Raw genomic sequence first — 22667 nt, forward strand, 5'->3', positions numbered from 1 at the left:
AGGGGAGAGTAATCAGATAGTAAAGGATATGATGACCTGTGCACTAATGTTATGTGTAGCACCCCAACTTGGGGATGATTACCAAGTATTGCACAGAAGTGATCCTATAGGCTAAAAAACCTAGGACTCCTTACTCCTTGTTTTAAACGTAATATCAATTTGTCTAAATTGCTTTGTTTGCTTATAAGACTAATTCACCTAATTCGAGTTTAGTTGGGACCCACCGTGTGGACCTCGAGGGGTGCCTAGCACCTTCTCCTTAGGGTTATTTCGATCCCTTGCCCAATCTCTGGTTATGCAAATCGGTTTATGAGTTATTTGCTCTAGGTGCTCTAATGCACCTTAAATTCGTTAGGTCGCGACTCTTCGAATTCCATACCCAATTCCCAAAAGAAAATGAGCTGTCTCAAAGAAATATCGAAACCCAGACTCCACGAGGAATAATGGGGCGCGACAGCATGGCGACTTTGCTAGGGATATTTTAGGCTCTTACCATAAAAACTTATTTTTGTGAATTAGTCTTAAGCATGCTTTATTCTGTTAATACATGTGCACCCTTTCCCCTTCCCCCTTATTTGGATTTAATTGCCTATTTCTCAAGCATTCATGATTTCCTTTATTTCCTGAAACTGACTTGTCTCCTTGTTTTCTTTCTTAACTGCCTTTCAATTATTTAAATAACGCATTTATCATTTTTAACGTGCAAATACGTGACAACATGCTATTGATTATTGCATAAATCATGCTCGACATCATATTCCACTCGTGCGTAATCAATCCTATAGCAACACTTGATGAGTGTTTGCGCTCATCCTATATATTTGGAAAGGCATATTTGCGGTAAAACTAGTCTATCAGCAGTGCAATCGATAGTTCCAAACCTTTCCCCCTCAAGTTGTCCGCTTGAGGGTACCAGTCTAGACCTCTATAGAAAACTTACTCTAATTAATTGTACATGCATCATGATCAAACCTAGCCGGTTTAATATATTATCCACATAATAACCCTTTAAGACAAGCCTCGTCCAAATGTCCATCGGGTTTTCCATAATCCCAATGGACGCAACCATGATTGTGTGCATTAATTTTGGAGATATAAATGTCAATGTGCTAATCATTGTTGTATAAATAGACGAACCTGGAGGGGGAAAGGGCCTAACCATATTTTGTTTTGCAGAAAATTAGACACAAAGTCCCCAGGTTCGGCATGGTCAGTAACATACCATCACTATTGCCAGATTGGTGGAGGGATCTTCCATTAAGTGACCAAAATCATGTGAAAAGGGTCTTAGGAAATTTTCCTTCTTTGTTGGACCTCCAGCCAAACAAAATGTTAATCGAAGCTGCTACAATGTTCTAGGACAAAGAAAGGGCTGTGTTCCGCTTTGGAGATATAGAAATGACCCCTCTTTTGGAAGAAATAGGGGGATTCGCTGGGTTGCCTTGGAATAGCCCTAGTTTATTGGTACCTAAAAATCGCACCACTAGGGGATTTCTTAAAATGATGGGGTTAAAGAAGAATGATGACTTGGAGTGCCTGAAAAACTCTTACATACCTTTTGACTTTTTCTATGAACGATACGGTCACAATAGTTCTTACCGTATTTTCGATGATGAATTCTCCATCACCTCCTTGTGTAGGATTCACCGCAGGGTCTTTATGTTCATCGTGTGTTTCTTGGGTATGCTAGTGTTCCCGATCCAAGGAGACATAATCCACACCAGGCTGGCCATGGCGGCCAAAATTTTGATGGACGGGATCGAGGGGCAGACATATACCATTGTCCCTATGATCATTGCAGATATGTATCGGGCCTTGGAGCGCTGTTAGAAGGGGTAAAAATACTTCGAGGGTTGCAATTTGTTGTTGTAAGTTTGGCTGTTAGAACATCTCCAAAAAGGTCAATACTGTTAGGAATTTCCGCAAAGGTCGTGGAATGATCATATAGCCTTCCATCATCTCAAGAAAATGACCTATATCCCAGATATGTTCGCTCAACCAAAGGATGCTATAGGATGGGTGCAGTTATTCAAAAATTTGACCGAGGACCAGGTTCAATGGATGTTCGAGTGGTTCCCTACCGACGAGTTCAGCATCAGATCCAGGGATGTTCCACACTTGGTACTGATCGGATTAAGGTGAATATACCCTTATGCTCCCCTCAGGGTTATGAGACAGACATACAGGAAGCAGGTCATACCATAAGTCGCTAAAATGAGTGACTTTATAGCCAATTTTCAGGGTGACGCCATTCAATATAAAAATGAAGCACAACATATGTGGCACTTGAAGATTATCGTGGAAAAAGATACCATCAAGCCGGATAGGTATCATGTCGGTCATGTGTACTTTTACCCTTCATGGTTGGATGATAACATAAGGGGAATATTAGAGCCAAGGGTTGGTCCAGGAAACAAAGTCATAAACAAAGTTGCCGAAGCACAGGTGAAGTATAACAAATTGCGCAAAAGACTAAGCGAGTCTGAAGCCAAGCATATGGAGCAACATAAGGCCGATATGGAAATGATCAATGAGTGGAAAAAGAGAGCTATTAAATCCAGTGAAAGGCTGGAATATCTGGAGTACAGTCTGATGGAATTGGAAGGGAAAATGAGGAAGAGAGTCACCGATTGCCAGAACGCTGAGGGAAACGAAGGAGGACATTTGGCAAGGGCATTCTTATTGCTGAACCTGTGCGAACTAGGGGATCTAATCGACAAGAGCATCCGGCATGGAGAAGGTCCTTCTGGGACCAAGTAGATTAGGTTTACTTGCTTTTCAAATGTAATAAGGCCAAGTGCCATTAGTGACTTATCTTATTTAGTGTCATTTTGGGTCATCTATCTTTACATTAACGAAATGAGGCAATTATTAGCACTGAATTTCTCCAAATCTATTTGTCTCTAGGCCTACCTCAGGCATAACGAAGCTCCCAAATTAGGTTGCAAATTTACATTCCTACAATATGTGTTTAAATACTACAAACTTTTCAGAATCCTTACTAACTTGTTTACCTTTTGTTTTTCTTTATTTTTATTTTTATTCCCATCTCCTAGAGTTGGTTTGCACATACTGGCATCATCAGCATATCACACCAGATCTAGAGGCCCTCCACCTTCTCCTCCTCCAAGCAATACGAAAAGCAGAGGAAAAGCTAAGATGGATGATTTGAGTGGTATTCGAAAAGAAAACGCTGATAATGCAGAAACTTCAGATGGTCGGAGTACTCCGGCACAAAATGGCTTAGTTTTGTGATTGGAACAAAAGATACTAGAGTTACAAGGAGAGCTTGAGCAGGTCCGCAACTTAGCAAACCTCTCCCTCATTCTGAATGTCGCAGATGTTAACCAACAAAATGCTCAAAACCCAACACCTCCTCAAAATACTCCAAACCAACGTCCACAAAATCCTCCCGCACCCCATCAATATGAAGCTCCACCTCAAAACCCCAATCCTTTACTGATACCAACTCCTCCACAGCACCATCATTAACCAACCCAATACTCATAAACCACTACCTATCACACTCCTCAGAACACACTACAACCCATTTTCGATCCTCAAAACTCAACCAATGACCACCACTACACCCAAATCCCTAGCACTCACCAAAACAACCCCATATACGTGGAAACCGTACCTCACTCCACTCAACCAATCTCCTATACACCAGAATACGCTGAGAAGGACCTGCTCATCAAGAACATGGTCGAGGAACTCAAGAAATTGACAAGTCGAGTTCAGGGTATTGGAGGAGGTAAAGGGATAGAAGGTCTGAATTATGTGGATCTATGCATACAACCAGATGTGGAACTGGCGGAGGGTTATAAACCTCCCAAGTTCAAAATGTTTGACGGAATAGGTGATCCCAAGGTTCATTTGAGAACTTACTGTGACAATCTCGTGGGGGTCAGAAAAGATGAAAAGATCCGAATGAAGCACTTCATGAGAAGTCTTATCGGATATGCCCTATCCTGGTACATAAGCCAGAACCCTAAGAAGTGGGCCAACTGGGTGAGCATGGCATCCGAATTTATGGACTGGTTCAGGTTCAATACGGAGAATGCACCAGATGTCTTCTATATCCAGAACCTAAAGAAGAAGCTAACTAAGACTTTCCACGAGTATGCCACTCGGTGGAGGTCAGAAACAGCCAAGGTCAGACCAGCACACAGGACCCACAGTATTATGAAAGGCTAATGGTCATTGAGAATCACAAGTTCTCCGACATCATCAAAATCGGAGAAAGGATTGAAGAGGGTATAAAAAAAGGGGATGATGGCAAATTTTGAGGCACTGCAGGCCACGAACAAAGCATTGCAATCAGGTGGCATATCCAAGAAGAAAGAAGTGGGGGCAGTAATGGTGGCCCAAGGCCTAAAATCTCTCCTCACATACCAAACACCTCCATCCACATACCAAATACCTCCACCTACGTACCAACCCTCACCTTCCAGATATTCCCAACCTACCACTTCCTATCACGCTTATAACACCCAGCCAGCCTACTATCATTCCCCTCCAACTCGTCCAAATTACCAAAAACCTGACCTAATTTTGATCGTAAACAACCCAGACAATACACCACCATTGCTAAACCTATCTATCAGCCGTACAAAAGATTGAAGGCCGCTGGTTATGTCACCCCTATTCCTGCTATGGCAATGGAGAACTTATCTCAATGGGTCAATCCAAATAAAACCTGTGCATATCATTCCGATATGAAGGGTCACACCATTGACGAGTGCCAGATATTGAAATATACGATCCATACATTGATTGATAATAAGGTCATACAGGCGAAGAAAGCTGCACCCAACGTCCGCAACAATTCTCTTCTAGATCATAGGGGTGAAGGGGTCAATGTGATAGAAACTGATAAGGAGTGGGATCCTGAGGGATCAATTGGACTTATCATAGAGGGCGACGATCCTAAAAAGCCCGCAGTCACTCTCAATCCTATTGTGGTCCATGTACAACTGCTAGTTGAGGTTGAGGTAGCCGAATCGGTTCCATTTGAGGTAGAAGTAACACCACCTACAACCACACCTGTTCCATTCGAGGTAGAAGTGGCCACACCTTTCATAGTGATAGTAACGACCACGCTTCCTTTCAAGTCCAACGCCATACCTTGGGATTATATTGCCGAAGCTAGGCAAAAGGGAAAAGCAAAGATGGAAGAATCTGGTTCCGTACAAGGAATGACCAGAACGGGAATGATATATACACCCGAACATTTGGGAGGATCAGCAAGGAGGCTGCTACTAAACAACCCATCATCGAAACTGGACCGGATGATCTTTGGAGGAAAGTACATGCGAGGGAATACTCTGTCGTCGATCATTTAAACAAGACCCCCCCAGATTTCCATCCTGTCACTACTACAAAATTTAGAGGTGCATAAGAATGCTCTGATGAAGGTGTTAAATGAAGCTTATGTGCCCAACAATATCACCTACGGAGAAATGGCCAACATGGTAGGGAAAGTACAAGAGAGTCATAAGATCACCTTCCACAAGGATGAATTACTGCCCGATGGGTTAAGTCACAACCGGGCACTGCATATCATGGTACAGTTTGAGGACAAATTCATTGCCAGGGTCTTAATAGATAGGGGTTCAAGCCTCAACATTTGTCCGTTGACTACTCTAAAAAGATTGGGCAAAGATTTCCATGAGATACGGGCAGGAAGTATGAACCTGAAAGCCTTTAATGGGTCTCAATGGGCCATAATTGGGGAGATTAACCTTTGCCTGCAGATGGGGCCAACTTGGTTCGATGTTGAATTCCAAGTGATTGACATATCAGCTACCAATATTCTATTGGGGCGACCTTGGATACACGCCACTGGGCCGTGGCTTCCACATTACACCAGGCCGTGAAGTTTGAATGGATTCATCAGGAGGTGATCATTCACGCAGATGGAAGTAACCCCATTTACACCAGTCAAACTATCCCGATTATCGAGAATAGAAGAAGGCTAGGAGGGGAAACTTATCACCACATTGAACATGTCAATGCAGTTGAGAAAGATAAATGGTGGAGTAACAAAATAGAAAGCATACTAGCATGATCTGGGTATGAACCCGGCAAAGGTCTTGGGAAGAATCTCAAGGGCATTACCAAGCCGGTACAATTGAAACGTCACGACACAACTTTCGGGCTAGGATACCCATACACCCGGCATGAGTATAATGACTGGTCGCCACTATGGTGTGGTCCCTATTACCCTCTCGAGCAACCCATGCCATATCTAGGTCAGACTTTTCATCAGGCCGATACAATATGGGGAACTGCAGAGGAAGAAGCTTTAGCTGGGCTGAGGAATTTGTTCCTGGAAAACGAGAATATGGATTGCAGTGCGATAATTGAGGAGGAGGCAGAAGAAGGCCTTACCATTCAGACTGTGGAGAAGGGAGCTATTCTTAGGAATTGGATTGCCACACCATCCCGAGCCCGCCGAGTCCTGGGTAGCTTGGCATTTAGCCTAATTTATTTCTATAGCCATGCTAGGCATTTCAGATGTTTTTAGTAATTTTGTTTTAAAGATGCATTTTGTTTCAAAATAATTGCTCGATTCATCGAGCCATGCTTGTTTTGGATATTTTCAAAATTTAATCAATGCATTGCTATTTATTATTCATTATTATCTTTCACATTTTCTTTTTACAACGTTATTATTACTTTTCTTGATGAATCGATGACTGTGACATGTAATGAGATAACACAACATAAGGATAGTGACTCAGAAGAAGAGGATAAAATATCTGAGGAAATTGTCAGGGAGGTTGAGAACTTTGAGAATAAACCTAAGTCTAACCTGGACGAGACCGAAGCAATAAATTTGGGAGACTCCGAAACCGTCAAGGAAACTCGCGTAAGCATTCACTTATCACCGTCAGAGAAGGAAGAGTACATTCATTTCTTGAAGGAATACAAGGATATATTTGCATGGTCATATGATGACATGACCGGTCTGAGCACATCCATAGTGGCTCACAAGTTGCCTACTAATCCAATGTATCCGCCAGTAAAGCAGAAACTCAGAAATTTCAAACCAGACATGAGCCTAAAAATCAAGGAGGAAGTCACTAAGTAGACCAAAGCCAAAGTCCTTAGTGTAGTTGAATACGCAACCTGGTTTTCCAACATTGTGCCGGCTCCGAAGAAGGATGGGAAAGTCAGGGTGTGTGTCGACTATCGAGATTTAAACAGAGCAAGTCCAAGGACGATTTTCCACTACCAAATATACACATCTTGATCGACAATTGCGCCAAGCATGAACTCCAATCCTTTGTAGATTGCTTCGCGGGTTATCACCAGATCTGGATGGATGAAGAAGACGCAGAGAAAATAGCCTTCATCACACCGTAAGTAGTAAACTTGTCACGCCCCAAATCGATGGGCCGCGACGGGCACCAGTATCTTACTCAATTGAGTACCAGCATAACGTATCTTTTCATGTCATACTATCTTATATAACTAAGCCGGAGAGGCTGCCGTGAAATAGGTAGAACACAACAGGTAATGCCAACTTATACATAAGACATATGGACCTCTAAAACCAAAATAACCACTTAAATACTGAACATAGACCGAAAAGGCCATACGATCTTTTATGTATATGACATCTGCCTACAAGCCTCTAAGAATGCATAATTTTCATAAAGGTCGGGACAAAGTCCAGCCATACCAAACAATACACATCTAACTCATATTAACGAAACAAGCAACTCCAAAGCAAATAAAGCACACCAACATCTTTCGCTGAGCTTATAGCCTACTTGGAGGGCTCTCGATCTGTCTATCGGGACCTGCGGGCATGAAACGTAGCGTCCCCAGGTATAAGGGACGCTAGTACAAATAATGTACCGAGTATGTAAGGCACATAAATAAGTGCATAACAGACATGGAAGAAATATATAGAAAATGACTCAACCTGTAAGTCTGGAAAACTTTGTAAATCATGAAATACTTATAGTTTCATGCATATGCGTATAAATGTCATGTCGTGCATAGGTACATGTTTCATAACATCATCAGCCTCTAAGGGCATCCCACCATATCATCTCGGCCACTGTAGGCAAATCATCACCGTATACCAGCTGATCAGGTGGTGGTGCGTATATAACGTTATAACCTTTTCCATATACCATATACATATATATACATACATATATACGCGTATATAATGTCATCTGGTCATGAGTCAATGTATATGAATGCCATGCATGAAAAGTACGATAATAAAATCTTTCGGAATGTCATAAGACTATTTTGCCTTTGAGTAATATCATAAAGTAAACTCTTTTCAACTTTTGTATTTTTCTGAGACCCATGAATAAATGATAAAATATTATGACACATGAAAATTCAAGAACATAGATATCTCTAATACTTCTATGAATACAGTTATTTATGGAATTTGTGCATTTGCACGTTTCGTTTGTGTCGTATAGATCATGCCAAAAGAAAGAAGGGATAGCCCTAACATACCTAAATTGATTCCCTGGAAAATCCTTCTAACACCCGTTGATTGCGATAATATGTAACGACAGACTGAAGTAGAAGAAAATCCGTATGTTGTTTTTGAGAAAGATTGCATCGTGCTCTCTTAGAATTGCAAATCCCGTTGCTATTACGCAGTGTAACTTTGTATGAAAACTTACCCAAAATCCGTCACTTTCCTTAGTTTTAATTCACGTTTCTTGTGAATTAGACTTGAAGATTTGTGAATTGATCATATCTTGTAGGAAATGATCACATCTTGAATTGAAGATTTGCACCGTATCTTTCTTATAATTGCCAAATCTTACATTCTGATATATAACTCTCATGTTCTTAAGATAGGAAATGGATATATTACTCTTTCTTAAGAGTAGATATATGACTATAGAACTCTCATGTTTCTTAAGAAGGATATGTTAAGAATGGGTATATTACTCTTTCTTAAGATTGGATATATACAACAACAACAACAACAACAACAACCCAGTATAATTCCACTTCGTGGGGTCTGGGGAGGGTAGTGTGTACGCAGACCTTACCCCTACCCTGGGGTAGACAAGTTGTTTCCAAATAGACCCTCGACATACTTCCCTACAAAAACTTCCCACCTTGCTCTAGGGGAGACTCGAACTCACAGCCTCTTAGTTTGAAGTGGGGGTTGCTTACCATCAGAGAAACCCCTCTTGTCTAAGAGTGGATATATGTGACTCACATTTTTTTAAAGAATGGCAAATCACATATCTATAATTTTGCCACCTTGTTTTCTAATTTTATAGTCATTACTTTGGATATGAGTTGCTGCCACGTTGGGTGGATTTAAGGTTATCCAAACTTTATCCACTCATTTTCTTAATTACATGGTAAATCTTCCACCAAAAATCTACAATTAACCAAATATCCACATAATTAATAATTATCTCAAATTACTTTAAAATACTACTTACTTTTAACATACTTTACATACCTTACTATCATGGCCATGTGGTACCTTGTATGGTACTAGTCCATAAATACCGGTTATTTTAGCTCAGGCCATATTTTATCCCACCATGCCAAACTTTGACGAAAGTCATTTTCTTTGATTTAGCTTCCCCTCTCATCTTCAAGAATTTACTCATCACTTTTGAAATAGTATAATCCTTATAATCTCCAAATAATCTTTTACTTGGAGTGATGTCAATTACCTTACGACAAATTCAATGTACAATACTACAAGGTGGAACATCGTCATAACTTAATACTGTGAAGTGTAACATTACCGCAATGTAATACTGTAGGATGCAACATTGTCATAACTTATTATTGTGAAGCATAACATTATCGTAATGTAATACTGAAAAGCGTAACATCATTGTAATATAATACTGCAAGGCGTCACATCATCGTAATATAATACTGCAGGACATAACATTGTCGTAATATTGTGGGGTGTAACATCATTCCCCCTTTGGAACATTCATCCTTGAATGTTAACTGATGCTCTAATCATTTTCATAACTTATAGCTCATGTGAATACCTTAATACTCCCATTTCCATTTAGGCAGTTGTTATGTGACTAAATCCAAAGGCCAGGGCATTCCCCCCTTTAGGCCTCTTTCCCACGCCATGACTTGTGATCGAATTCCTTTCAATCTCGTAACTGTTTCTACCTTTTATCATGCAACCTCTATGATACTGACCTTGTAAGTATGCCTTATGCGACTTTTCTCTCCTTTTTCCTCCAGATTCTAACCAATCTCTAGGCCTTACTTTGTAAACATATATAAGGCTTAATAGGATGCCTCTCTGGGCATCTATATGTGTACTGAAGTTCTTCACTCGGTACTTTGTAGAATTTGCGAATATGGCCATATCTTATTTCATCGATCTGGTTATCCATTCGTATAGCTTTACTGCATCTACATGGGTCATACTATACCATAATTTTTACTTCAATTTATCGTTACTGAGGTATGCTTGCCAAACTTCCAGTTACCTTTGTTGCCTATCCTTTAGGTATAAATCTCAGTCCTTTAATGCTCCTTCATTACCGTTCGTCATAAGAAGGATGGCGTAATCTCATGTCATACTTTGTAACTTGTATCTGTCCATTGTTGATTCACCTTAACGTTGATCTAAAATCCTCCACTTGAAGACTTGAAACTTCTTACGTAATAAATTGCCGCTAGGGCTTACGTTGCATTGAGGAATATTTGAAGTGATTTCCATAATCGTATTTCATAGAGTCTCAATGTGATTCACCTTATGGGGAGTATCCTAATCTCGTGCCGTCAGTGAAATCTTTTCTCCTTCTCTTTTTTTTTTTTCAAAATCATTATTCAAACGAAGGTCTAAACATCATTCTTTATCTACCACAATTACATCCTCATCTCTTTCAAATGATATTAGTCTTAGACTCCTTTGAGTTCATTCAGGCAATACTGAGCTTTCTATGACTTAGAGAAACCATTAGCTCGCTTATTTTTATGGGCTTAATCCCGAGGACTTATCCATTCTCATCACCCTTTCACTTGTCTTTCCTTATCCTTACTCATGTTTTCTTAAAACTTTGTCGCTCTACCATACTTTAGCTTGCGACCTATACATATCCATTTATACTACTCGCAACATTCCTTCAACTTGCTTGTACCATAGATTTCCTTATGTTATTCTAAAATGTCAAGCGAGCCATCACATCGTCTCTAACCCTTATCTACTCTCTTAGCTAGATTTTTTAGTACTTAGAAACAATAGGCTGGAAGACATGCCGCTATCATTCGCGGTTATTGGATCCCCTTGCTTCTAGTCTTCTATCCGAAGTATGGACTATTCACAACTTTTGGCATTTGAGTATCTCATACGTTGTTTACCTTTACCTTACATAAAATCTCGCATCATATTTTCTATCTCCTTCATAACCTCCCTACCACATAGGTATGATTCATACCACAACTTGAAGCTCTATTATAATACTACAATCCGGTGGGAGCTTCATACTGACTTCTTATGAGGATGTTACTTTTTTAACTGGCTTTATCATAGAGCCGTTATAGACTATGGTTGTTGTACTATCTCTCTCGTACCTATGATTTTAAGGGAGATCCTACAATGTTCTCAATCACGATGTTTCTATTTTTTTGGGTTCAATAATCAAACTCCTGATTTACTTGGGTGATATAACTTTTTAGTTTCCTCTTTCTTCTGATCGGCCTTTACGTTGGCTTAAGCTATCTTCCGATCTGTGGTTCGTGGTATTAGTTATTCTGTTTAGCCTTCCATGGGCGCTGAGGAATATGCATGATACAATCCTTTAATAAGTTAATCCTCCGTTTATTACCTGGGCTCAATTCTTTCTTTTAGCGTATACTAGAATCTTCTACGGATGTATATGCTGCATGTACTCTGGATCATTGATCGAATAAATTCTTTCATTCCATCTTAGCTTTCTTTCAATGTAAGCTATTACTTTTTCTGGTTTTTCTGCCCCTTTGTTGCGTCCATACTTAGCTTATTAGTGCCCACATATGCCAGAGTTTTCGCGCAACTCATATGATCTCGAATATTACTTTTAATTTTACTTCCCGTTCATTAGCCACAGTAGTTCCATTTTCCTTTGGAGTGCTTACAATATTGTTATGAGACTGTTGTTACACGACCATTTCCTCTTTAGGTCGTTATGCTTAAGTTGAAGACTTCTTCCTTATTTCCTCAGCTAGTCTTTCGTTGTAGTACTTAGGGAGAACCCTCTGACTCTTGTAAAGCTGCGAGCTTATTACATCGTATACCCGATGTAATTTTTGATGTTCGTGCTCATATGTAATTATCCTTAGTTACTTACCTCCACACTCATCTGCTCGTACGGCTGCTTCTGAACTGAAGTTTTGACTGTCTTCCCAATGGAACTATCTTTTATTTCTGTAACACTCATACAGTACCTTTAACTACCCCAACTTCTATTTGAATATTTTTCAAGTATTACAACGTCATAACTGCGGGGTTGAATTCACTATATTAGGTTTTACTATCTTTATCTTGCACGACCCGTTGTCTTGTCTGTATCCTCTTGACTAGCCATAACTAGGCTTTTCCTGAATAAACTACTAACTACTCATTGGCCCATTCTCATGTCAATATCCCGCGAAATCTTTCTTGGGTTATTTCCTTGGTCTTAACTTACGTCTCGCACTGGCTCCTTAATTATCAATAACATCTCGGGCAGGAACCCTTACTTCTTCTCCTTGACGTTGCGTTTGCATAATGTTCTGGAATCGTAGTATATATGTAGGATTTGAATAAGTGTTATCTCATCCCTTTCTCATTTTTTTATCGCATTCTTCCTTTACTATTCCATTATTACTAGAACCACTTAATTCTGACTTAATGCCACATCACTCCATATTCCCCCTTAAAAGGAGTACTATGATTTAGCACTACGACGATCTACCTGTAGATGTTTTACCTCTTTAGCCTTGGCATCTTCTCACATCATCGATGACCCTTACTCGCCTTGCGGTAATCCTTCTGTACCAAGAAAACAAAATTTCTTACTCGCGAGGGTGGAACTTAGTGTAACTAGCACCTACAGTCCCTTAAGATTAACTTTGCTCACATTGCTTGCTTTTTAGGGAAGCATCTTCCTGAACGACCATTCTCGGAATTCTTCATGAATCTTCTTTTGTTGTTTATTCTATCATTGCCGGAACGCAAATCTGAAATTCTCATGATGCGGACTATTATTAAATCACATAGCCCCTAATTCATATTTAGTTTGTCTTGTTCACCAGCCCATACTGATTTCTATAACTCTAGGGTTTAAATTTTCTTTCTGGTAGTCGCGTTGGAGTCACGAACTTTTTTCTCGAAATGAGGATATAACTTTATGGCCTATACTCCATTGTTACCTCAAGGCCTGTCACCTCTTATATTTTCCTCCTCTTGACTATAGACTCTGTAATACAGTTATTCATTTTTTTTCTACCATTGTCATCCATGTATCATATCTTACTCATAATACTTCACTAACTCTTTTCTTATTCCCCACTAACATCTATGTCTATCACTTTATTCTGAAAACTCGAACAAGACATTCTTTTACGTTTAGCTGCCTTTTGCTCCATCCGGTGGCTCTTCGTGTTGCTTGACATTCTCTTTCTTCTAGGGATGGGAGCCATACTAAGATAATATTTATCCCTTCCAGGCTTTTAGTTCCTATCTTCGTAGTACTCATATCTAGCTATACTATTTTATAGTGCACTATCTAGGTGTCTCACAAGGAGATCTATAACCATATTTGCAATATCCTTCGAAAAATGTCAACTAACACAAACAATCCATTCATCATTTTGGGTTACTCTTACCCCACCAGGATCCTGATATCCCATCCTTCTCTTAACTATACCTGTTAGCCCCCATAGGGCATAACTGAAATAGGTGTGAACAATTGTACATACCTCTGTTATTGTTGAATATAACTCAAAAAGCTTATATTTCTCTGCCTGAATTATAAACACTGTTAACCTTCATTAATTGGGCGCCTCATACTCTTCTTCATCTTGCTTCTTTCGCTTGTTGAAACTTGTATTTATCTTCTGAATCTCTCATTGTCTTTCACCATTAAGGTGGATACGTATTCTTGCCTTAAGTATTCTTATCAGGAAGCTTACACCTTTCAGTACACCCATGATCTGCCAAAGACCTCATATTTACTTATCGTAGGCATCATACAAAAATCCAATTCCTCTGACTCAGCTCTTCCATAATTATCTCTCTTTCCAACCTTCTTTGCAGATATAGGTATCGTCTCATTACGAATAAAATAGAATTTTGCAATTTGAATTCTTATAAGTGAGCTCTACCACACGATCTAGAGTAAGAAAAAAGAGTGACAGTCCTAAATGCCCTGTAGCCTCCTGCTTATAAGTGTGGTGTATGACATACCCATAAACAAGACTCTACTAGACACGGCTTGTAGACTCCCTAGAATAGAACTGCTCTGATACCACTTTTGTCACGACTCAAACCGATGAGCCGCGACGGGCACCCGGTATATTACTCAACCGAGTACCAACATAATATATCTTTTTTATGTCATACTATCTTAGATAACTGAGCCGGAGAGGCTGCCATGAAATAGGTAGAACACAACAGGTAATTCCAACTTATACATAAGACATATGGGCCTCTAAAACCAATATAACCATTTGAACACTGAACATAGACCGACAAGGCCATACGATATTTTACATACATGACATCTATCTACAAGCCTCTAAGAATGCATAATTTTCATAAAGGTCGGGACAGAGTCCAGCCATACCAAACAATACACATCTAGCTCATACTAACCAAACAAGCAACTCCGAAGCAAATGGAGCGCACCAACATCTTCCACTGAGCTGATAGCCTACTTGGAGGGCTCTCGACCTGTCTATCGAGACATACGGGCATGAAACACAGCGTCCCCAGGCAAAGGGGATATCAGTACAAATAATGTACCGAGTATTTAAGATACATAAATACGTGCATAACAGACATGGAAGAAATATATAGTAAATGTCTCAACCTGTAAGTCTGGAAAACTTTGTAAATCATTAAATAATTATAGTGTCATGCATATGCGTATGAATGTCATGTCGTGCATAGGTACATGTTTCATAGCATCATCAGCCTCTGAGGGCATCCCGTCATATTGTCTCGGCCACTATGGGCAAATCATCAACGTATACCAGCTGATCAGGTGGTAGTGCATATATAACGCCATAACCTTTCCCATATCCCATATACATATATATACATACATATATATGCATATATAACACCATTTGGTCTTGGGTCAATGTACATGAATGCAATGCATGGAAAGTACGTTAATAAAATCTTTCGGAATGTCATAAGACCATTTTGCCTTTGAGTAATATCATAAAGTAAACTTTTTTCAACTTTCGTATTTTTCTGAGACTCATGAAAAGATGATAAAATATTATGACACATGAAAATTCAAGAACATAGATATCTCCTTTATGAATAGAGCCATTTATGAAATTTGTGCATTTGCACGTTTCGTTTGTGTCGTATAGATCATGCCAAAAGAAAGAGGGGATAGCCTTAACGTACCTAAACTGATTCCCTTGACAATCCTTCTAACACCTGTTGATTGCGACAATAAGTAACGGTGGATCGAAGTAGAAGAAAATTCGTACGTTGTTCTTGAGAAAGATTGCACCGTGCTCTCTTAGAATTGCAAATTCCGTTGCTATTATGCATTGTAACTTTGTATGAAAACTTATCCAAAATCCATCACTTTCCTTAGTTTTAATTCACGTTTCTTGTGAATTAGACTTGAAGATTTGTGAATTGATCATATCTTGTAGGAAATGATCACATCTTGAATTGAAGATTTGCACCATATCTTTCTTATAATTGCCAAATCTTACATTCTGATATATAACTCTCATGTTCTTAATATAGGAAATAAATATATTACTCTTTCTTAAGAGTAGATATATGACTACAGAAGTCTCACGTTTCTTAAGAAGGATATGTTAAGAATGGGTATATTACTCTTTCTTAAGAGTAGATATATGACTACAGAACTCTCACGTTTCTTAAGAAGGATATGTTAAGAATGGGTATATTACTCTTTCTTAAGAGTGGATATATGTGACTCACATTTTTTTAAAGAATGCCAAATCACATATCTATAATTTTTCCACCTTGTTTTCTATTTTTATAGTCATTACTTTGGATATGAGTTGCTGCCACGTTGGGTGGATTTAAGGTTATCCAAACTTTATCCACTCATTTTCTTAATTACATGGTAAATCTTCCACCAAAAATCTACAATTAACCGAATATCCACATAATTAATAATTATCTCAAATTACTTTAAAATACTACTTACTTTTAACATACTTTACATACCTTACTATCATGGCCATGTGGTACCTTGTATGGTACTATTCCATAAATACCAGGTATTTTAGCTCAGGCCATATTTTATCCCACCATGCCAAACTTTGACGAAAGTCATTTTCTTTGATTTAGCTTCCCCTCTCATCTTCACGAATTTACTCATCACTTTTGAAATAGTATAATCCTTATAATCTCCAAATAATCTTTTACTTGGACTAATGTCAATTACCTTACGACAAATTCAATGTACAATACTACAGGGTGCAACATCGTCTTAACTTAATACTGCGAAGCATAACATTACAGTAATGTAATACTGTAGGGTGCAACATTGTCGTAACTTATTACTGTGAAGCGTAACATTATCTTAATGTAATACTGCAAGGCGTAACATCATCGTAATATAATACTGCAAGGCATCACATCATCGTAATATAATACTGCAGGATGTAACATTATTATAATATTGCGGGGTGTAACAATACTACGACAAGATGATGCCATTCGGTCTAAAGAATGCTGGGGCTACTTATATGAGAGCAATGACAACCATTTTCCGTGATATGATACACAAGAAAATAGAGGTGTATGTTGACGACGTCATCATCAAGTCCAAGAGGGCCACAAATCACATAGCAAATTTGAGAAAGTTCTTTGACAGGGTAAGGAGGTACACCACAAAATGTACATTCGGGGTTCCCGTAGGAAAGCTGCTGGGATTCATTGTCAGCCGCCGAGGAATCGAGTTGGACCCGTCCAAAGTTAAGGCTATCCTAGAGTTACCACCACTAAAGAGCAAAAAGGATGTGATGAGCTTCCTAGGACGCCTTAACTACATCAGCCGCTTCATAGCACAGTCTACAGTTATATGTGATCCCATCTTCAAAATGTTGAGGAAAGATGCTGAAACGAATTGGACCGAAGATTGTCAGAAGGCTTTTGACAAAATCAAGGAATACCTGTCCATACTACTAGTCCTAGTCCCACCAGAACTTGGGAGACCTTTACTACTCTATCTATCTGTATTAGATGGAGCTTTCAGATGTTCGGACAACATGAAGAGACAGGAAGAAAGGAGCAAGCCATATACTACTTGAGTAAGAAGTTCACACCTTACGAAGCACGATACTTTCTACTAGAACACACTTGCTGTGCTTTGACCTGGACAACTCAGAAATTGAGGCATTACTTCTGTGCCTATACCATGTACCTCATATCCAGGATGGACCCTCTGAAGTACATCTTTCAGAAGCCCATGCCAACCGGGAAGTTAGCCAAGTGGCAGATACTGTTAAGTGAGTTGGATATTGTCTATATAACTCAGAAGGCGGTGAAAGGACAAGCATTGGCAAACCATCTTGCTGAAAATCCCGTGGGAAGAGAATACGAACCCTTGAAAATGTGTTTTCCTAATGAAGAAGTATCATTCGTAGGAGAGGACATTACTGAAGCTTACGACGGTTGGAGAATGTTCTTCGATGGAGCTGCAAACTTTGACATCGTAGCAGTTTTGGTATCAGAAACAGGTCAACATTACCTTGTATCTGCGAAGCTTAGGTTTCTATGCACCAACAACATGGAAGAATACGAAGCTTGCATCGTGGGGCTCAATCTGGTCATCTATATGAATATACAAGAGCTGCTAGTAATTGGTGATTCAGATCTTCTAGTACACCAGGTTCAAGAAGAATGGGCTATGAAGAACACCAAGATACTGCCATACTTGTATCATGTGCAGGAGTTAATAAAGAGATTCACAAAGATAGAATTCAAACATGTGCCCAAAATTCAAAATGAGTTCGCAGATGCACTGGCCACCTTATCATCATTGATACAACATCCGGACAAGAATTTCATCGATCACATCACGGTGAAAATCCATAACCAGACAGCTTACTGTGCTCATGTTGAAGAAGAATGGATGGAAAACCTTGGTTCCACGACATAGAAGAATATTTGGCAAGAGAATAATATCTAGAGCAGGCAAACCATACTAAAAAATGCACGTTATGGAGGCTGTCCAATCACTTCTTCCAAAGCGGAGGGACCCTGTATAGAAGAACTCCTGATCTGGGCCTGTTAACATGTGTTGATGCAAAGGAAGCTTCCAGATTGCTCGAGGAGATACATTCCGGAACTTGTGGACCACATATGAATGGTTTTGTTCTAGCCAAGAAGATACGCAGAGCTGGATATTTTTGGATGATCATGGAAACGGATTGCATCCGGTACGTACAGAAATGCCAGGTACATGCTGACATGATAAATGTACCACCAAACGAGCTCAATGCAACAAGTGCACCTTGGCCTTCTGTTGCCTGGGGAATGGATGTCATCAGTTCGATCGAGCCCACTACTTCAAACGAGCATCGGTTCATTTTATTGGCTATCGACTATTTCACAAAATGGGTAGAGGACGCATCTTATAAAGTTGTAACCAAGAAAGTTGTCATGGACTTTGTCAAAGATCGTATTGTTTGCTGATTCAGAGTTTCCGAGTCCATTATCATTGATAATGCCGCCAATCTCAATAGTGACCTGATGAAAGACATGTGTGAAATCTTCAAAATCAAGCACAAAAACTCTACATCATACATGCCTAAAATGAATGGAGCCATGGAAGCTGCCAATAAAAACATCATGAAGATACTAAGGAAGATTGTAGAAAATCACAAGCAATGGCACGAGAAGTTACCCTTTGCCCTATTGGGGTACCGCACATCAATCGGGGAAACCCCTTATTTACTGGTTTATGGTACCAAAGTTGTCATTCCAGCCGAGGTAGAAATTCCCTCTTTAAGGATCATACAAGAAGCCGAACTCAGTGATGCAGAATGGATAAGGAGCTGCTATGAGCAACTGGCCCTTATAGATGGAAAAAGAATGAACGCAATATGTCACGGTCAGCTTTATCAGAACAGAATGTCCAAAGCTTTCAACAAAAGGGTCAAACCAAAATAATTCGCACCGGGACAATTGGTGCCGAAGAAGATCTTCCCACATCAAGATGAAGTCAAAGGAAAATTCTCTCCCAACTGGCAAGGTCCTTACATGGTTCACCGGGTGCTAATAGGAGGAGCACTCATACTTGTAGAAATGGATGGAGAAGTCTGACCAAAACTAATCAATTCAGATGTAGTCAAGAGATACTATGTTTAGATTGTTTACATTCCTTCATATGATGTAATTCAACTATGTTTGAACTGATTCCCATTTAAGAGGGGATACGTAGGTAGCCCTGTGGGTTCGATCATATCTTAATAAAATCTTCATGTCCCCCAGCACCAGAAACTAGGACAGAATTTTGAGGAGGACCCTTAAAATTTTGGAGCAAGTCTAGCCAACGCCATCATATGCCAGACAGTCAGAAATTGGTTAAGAAACTGGGGCAGATTCTCAAAATTCCATAGAAGGTTCATCAAGTTTCATCGCACGCAAAACGGCCGAAGGATCATTTACCAAACTGGAGTAGAATTTTGAGGAGAACCCTCAAAATTCTAATACAAGAAAGCTGCAATGCCTTTGAAATGTGTTACAATCATTAGTTCATCTAAAATTACTTGATATTTCACTATATTTTCTAAAATAACTCTATTTTCATCAATAAGTGCATATTTTCGAAAACTCTATTTCCATGACAGCCAGGTGTTACCCAGGGCAACTCAAACAGGGCCTCCAGAATAGAGTAAAGCACAGCCAGCAGACAAAGGCACAAACCAACCTCTCCTTACAAAACTCACGACTTTTCTTTGGGTGCAGGCACAATGGACATAACAGGAGCATTTGCAAATATACACACAGCAAAATCACTATTAATCAGGCCACCAGACACAAATATATCTCCAGCTAAGACACATTCTACTCCTATTTGCTACTTGTTCACTGCATAAGGCTAAGCATTGCCTTTTCCTTGCATGAGACTAAGCCTTGTCTCAAATCTTGCATGAGGCTAAGCCTTGCCTCCATGTCTGCATAAGGCTAAGTGTTGCCTTCTCTTTTCATGAGACTAAGCCTTGTCTCAAATCTTGCATGGGGCTAAGCCCTGCCTCCATATTTGCATAAGGCTAAGCATTGCCTTCCCCTTGCATGAGACTAAGCCCTGTCTCCAATCGTGCATGAGGATAAGCCTTGCCTCCATATTTGCATAAGGCTAAGCGTTGCCTTCCCCTTGCATGAGACTAAGCCCTGTCTCCAATCTTGCATGAGGCTAAGCCCTGCCTCTATATGTGCATAAGGCTAAGCCTTGCCTTCCCCTTTCATGATACTAAGCCAAGTCTCCAATCTTGCATGAGGCTAGGCCCTGCCTCCCTATCTATATGAGACTAAGCCCTATCTCAAGTCTTCCATGAGGTTAAGCCCTGAATCCGTATTTGCATAAGGTTAAGCACTGCCTTTTCATGGGACTAAGCATTCTCCCTCCCTGCATGAATGTTGCTCTATTATAAACTTGGCACTATCTTCTATCCTTGGGCTAAGCTCTGCCCCCAAACTACGCACAAGACTAAGATTTGTCTTTCTATCACTTTTGGTATCATATCTCTGCACTTCATGGGATGACATATAGCCAACCTGTCCAAAAGTGTCATAATCCGAAGGCATCATACTCATAGCCTAAAGACACCATGCCATGGCTTGAGGATCCCTCAAACTTGTATATCATTATTAAAAGGTGTTATGGTTCAGAGGCACCGTTCTCATGGCCCAAGAACATCATTTTATGGCCTGCGAATCTCCTATCTCATAATTCATGGCCCAGGACATCATAGTCTAAGGACGTCATCTGCACTGTCCAAAAACAATCTTTCATGGTCTAAAGGAAATTTGCATCACGTTTAAATTCTTGCAGATATCTATATACTTGCATGCATCGTATTTTGAGTTTTGCAGGTAATCCAGGAGGTAATCGTTCTTCAAACAGGAGCAACCTTTGCTCCGGTTTCTGCTCATACCATTTTCACTTTGCCATTATAACAGATTCCCGTCAATTACCTACCTTACTCTGTGACCATTCAAATATCTGCCCTATAATACATCCGTTACACTCCATACTCATAATCGTAACTCCATCTGACATCACCCTTCACAAAAGAACCTTTGCTGAAACTGGATACCATTCCTATAACAACTCCATCGGCTTCATTCACCTTGGGTCCTGAACTACACATGACCTAATTCTTGTACAACCAGGGATATGTAGGCAACTCAGAAATCAGGGTTCAGCCTCTATTTTTCAAAACACCCATTCGGTCAAAATCGGTCATCATTTCTTTACTCGAAAACTCTTTCATCCTTTCCGGATAAAGAGGGGCAGCTATTGATACCTAATTTTTCCCTCATATATTTTTAAATATGCATAAATACGTTCAAAATATTGTACATGCATTTACAAACATGCACAAGTATTTTTACAATTTTTCTATAATTTTTAAAGGCCTTAAATCAATTTATTTTTGCATTTTTTAATTATATAAATATTCAATAATTATCTCTCATATTACTTTACGATGATTTAATCATCTAAATTCATCATTTATGCTCATATAAGTGTTCAAATATCTTATTTGCATTTTTGCAATTATATTTGCATTTTTAAGACTATAATTGCATATTTTGCAAAAATAGCCTATACATATGCATAACTACATTATCTACACAGAAAATAACTTTTTATATTTTTATAATGTTAAGTAATTATTTTAAATCATCTTCATGCATAAAAATCATTTTTATCACTTAATTAACTATTTTTACAAATTATTGTATTAATAAATTGGGTATTTAACAAATAGCCCCTTTAATTATATCTGAATTTGGACCCCCCAGCCCAATTCAAATTAACCTTAGCCCAATCCGCCCCAGCCCAAATTAAATAACCCCTACCCGACCCAAACCTTCTCCAATCGTGGCCGTTGATCTCTGATATCAACGGTCCACATTCCTCCTTTCTTTCTTTTTTTAACTCAAACGACCCCCCAAACCCTACCCATTCTCCAAAGACCGCCACCCTTAAATCCCTCTTCTTCTTTGTTCTCTTTGAAACTATCCCTAACCCTAGCGCCGTCACCCCAAAACTTTCCCAAATCCCTTCAATTCTTACCCGTTCCATGGGGCTCCTTTATGATTTCAGGCCCCTGCCGACCTCTTACCTCTTTTGGTTGTTCGATTCTTGCCATTTTCTAAGGGAATCTCGAAGAGATCCAACTCAGAGTCGACGTAGGCTCTTCGTTTTCTTATGATCCCTCCTTGTATTCATCAATGTTTGTGAGTA

The 22667-nt window shown here is 39.5% G+C and overlaps 1 protein-coding gene across 1 annotated transcript; it reads left to right on the forward strand.

Annotated features, from left to right (window-relative positions):
• Positions 1 to 5465: 5465 nt before the first annotated feature.
• On the forward strand, positions 5466 to 5882 carry LOC138877765 (uncharacterized). Its single transcript, XM_070157401.1, has one exon. It carries the CDS (start codon positions 5466 to 5468, stop codon positions 5880 to 5882), a length of 417 nt encoding a protein of 138 aa, XP_070013502.1.
• Positions 5883 to 22667: the final 16785 nt, after the last annotated feature.

Source organism: Nicotiana sylvestris, chromosome 9 (genome assembly GCF_000393655.2).
Source record: "Nicotiana sylvestris chromosome 9, ASM39365v2, whole genome shotgun sequence".
Lineage (NCBI taxonomy): Eukaryota > Viridiplantae > Streptophyta > Magnoliopsida > Solanales > Solanaceae > Nicotiana > Nicotiana sylvestris.

Coding starts and splice junctions, on each gene's coding strand:
- LOC138877765 (XM_070157401.1), top strand. CDS start 5,466: ATGGCCAACATGGTAGGGAAAGTACAAGAGAGTCATAAGATCACCTTC.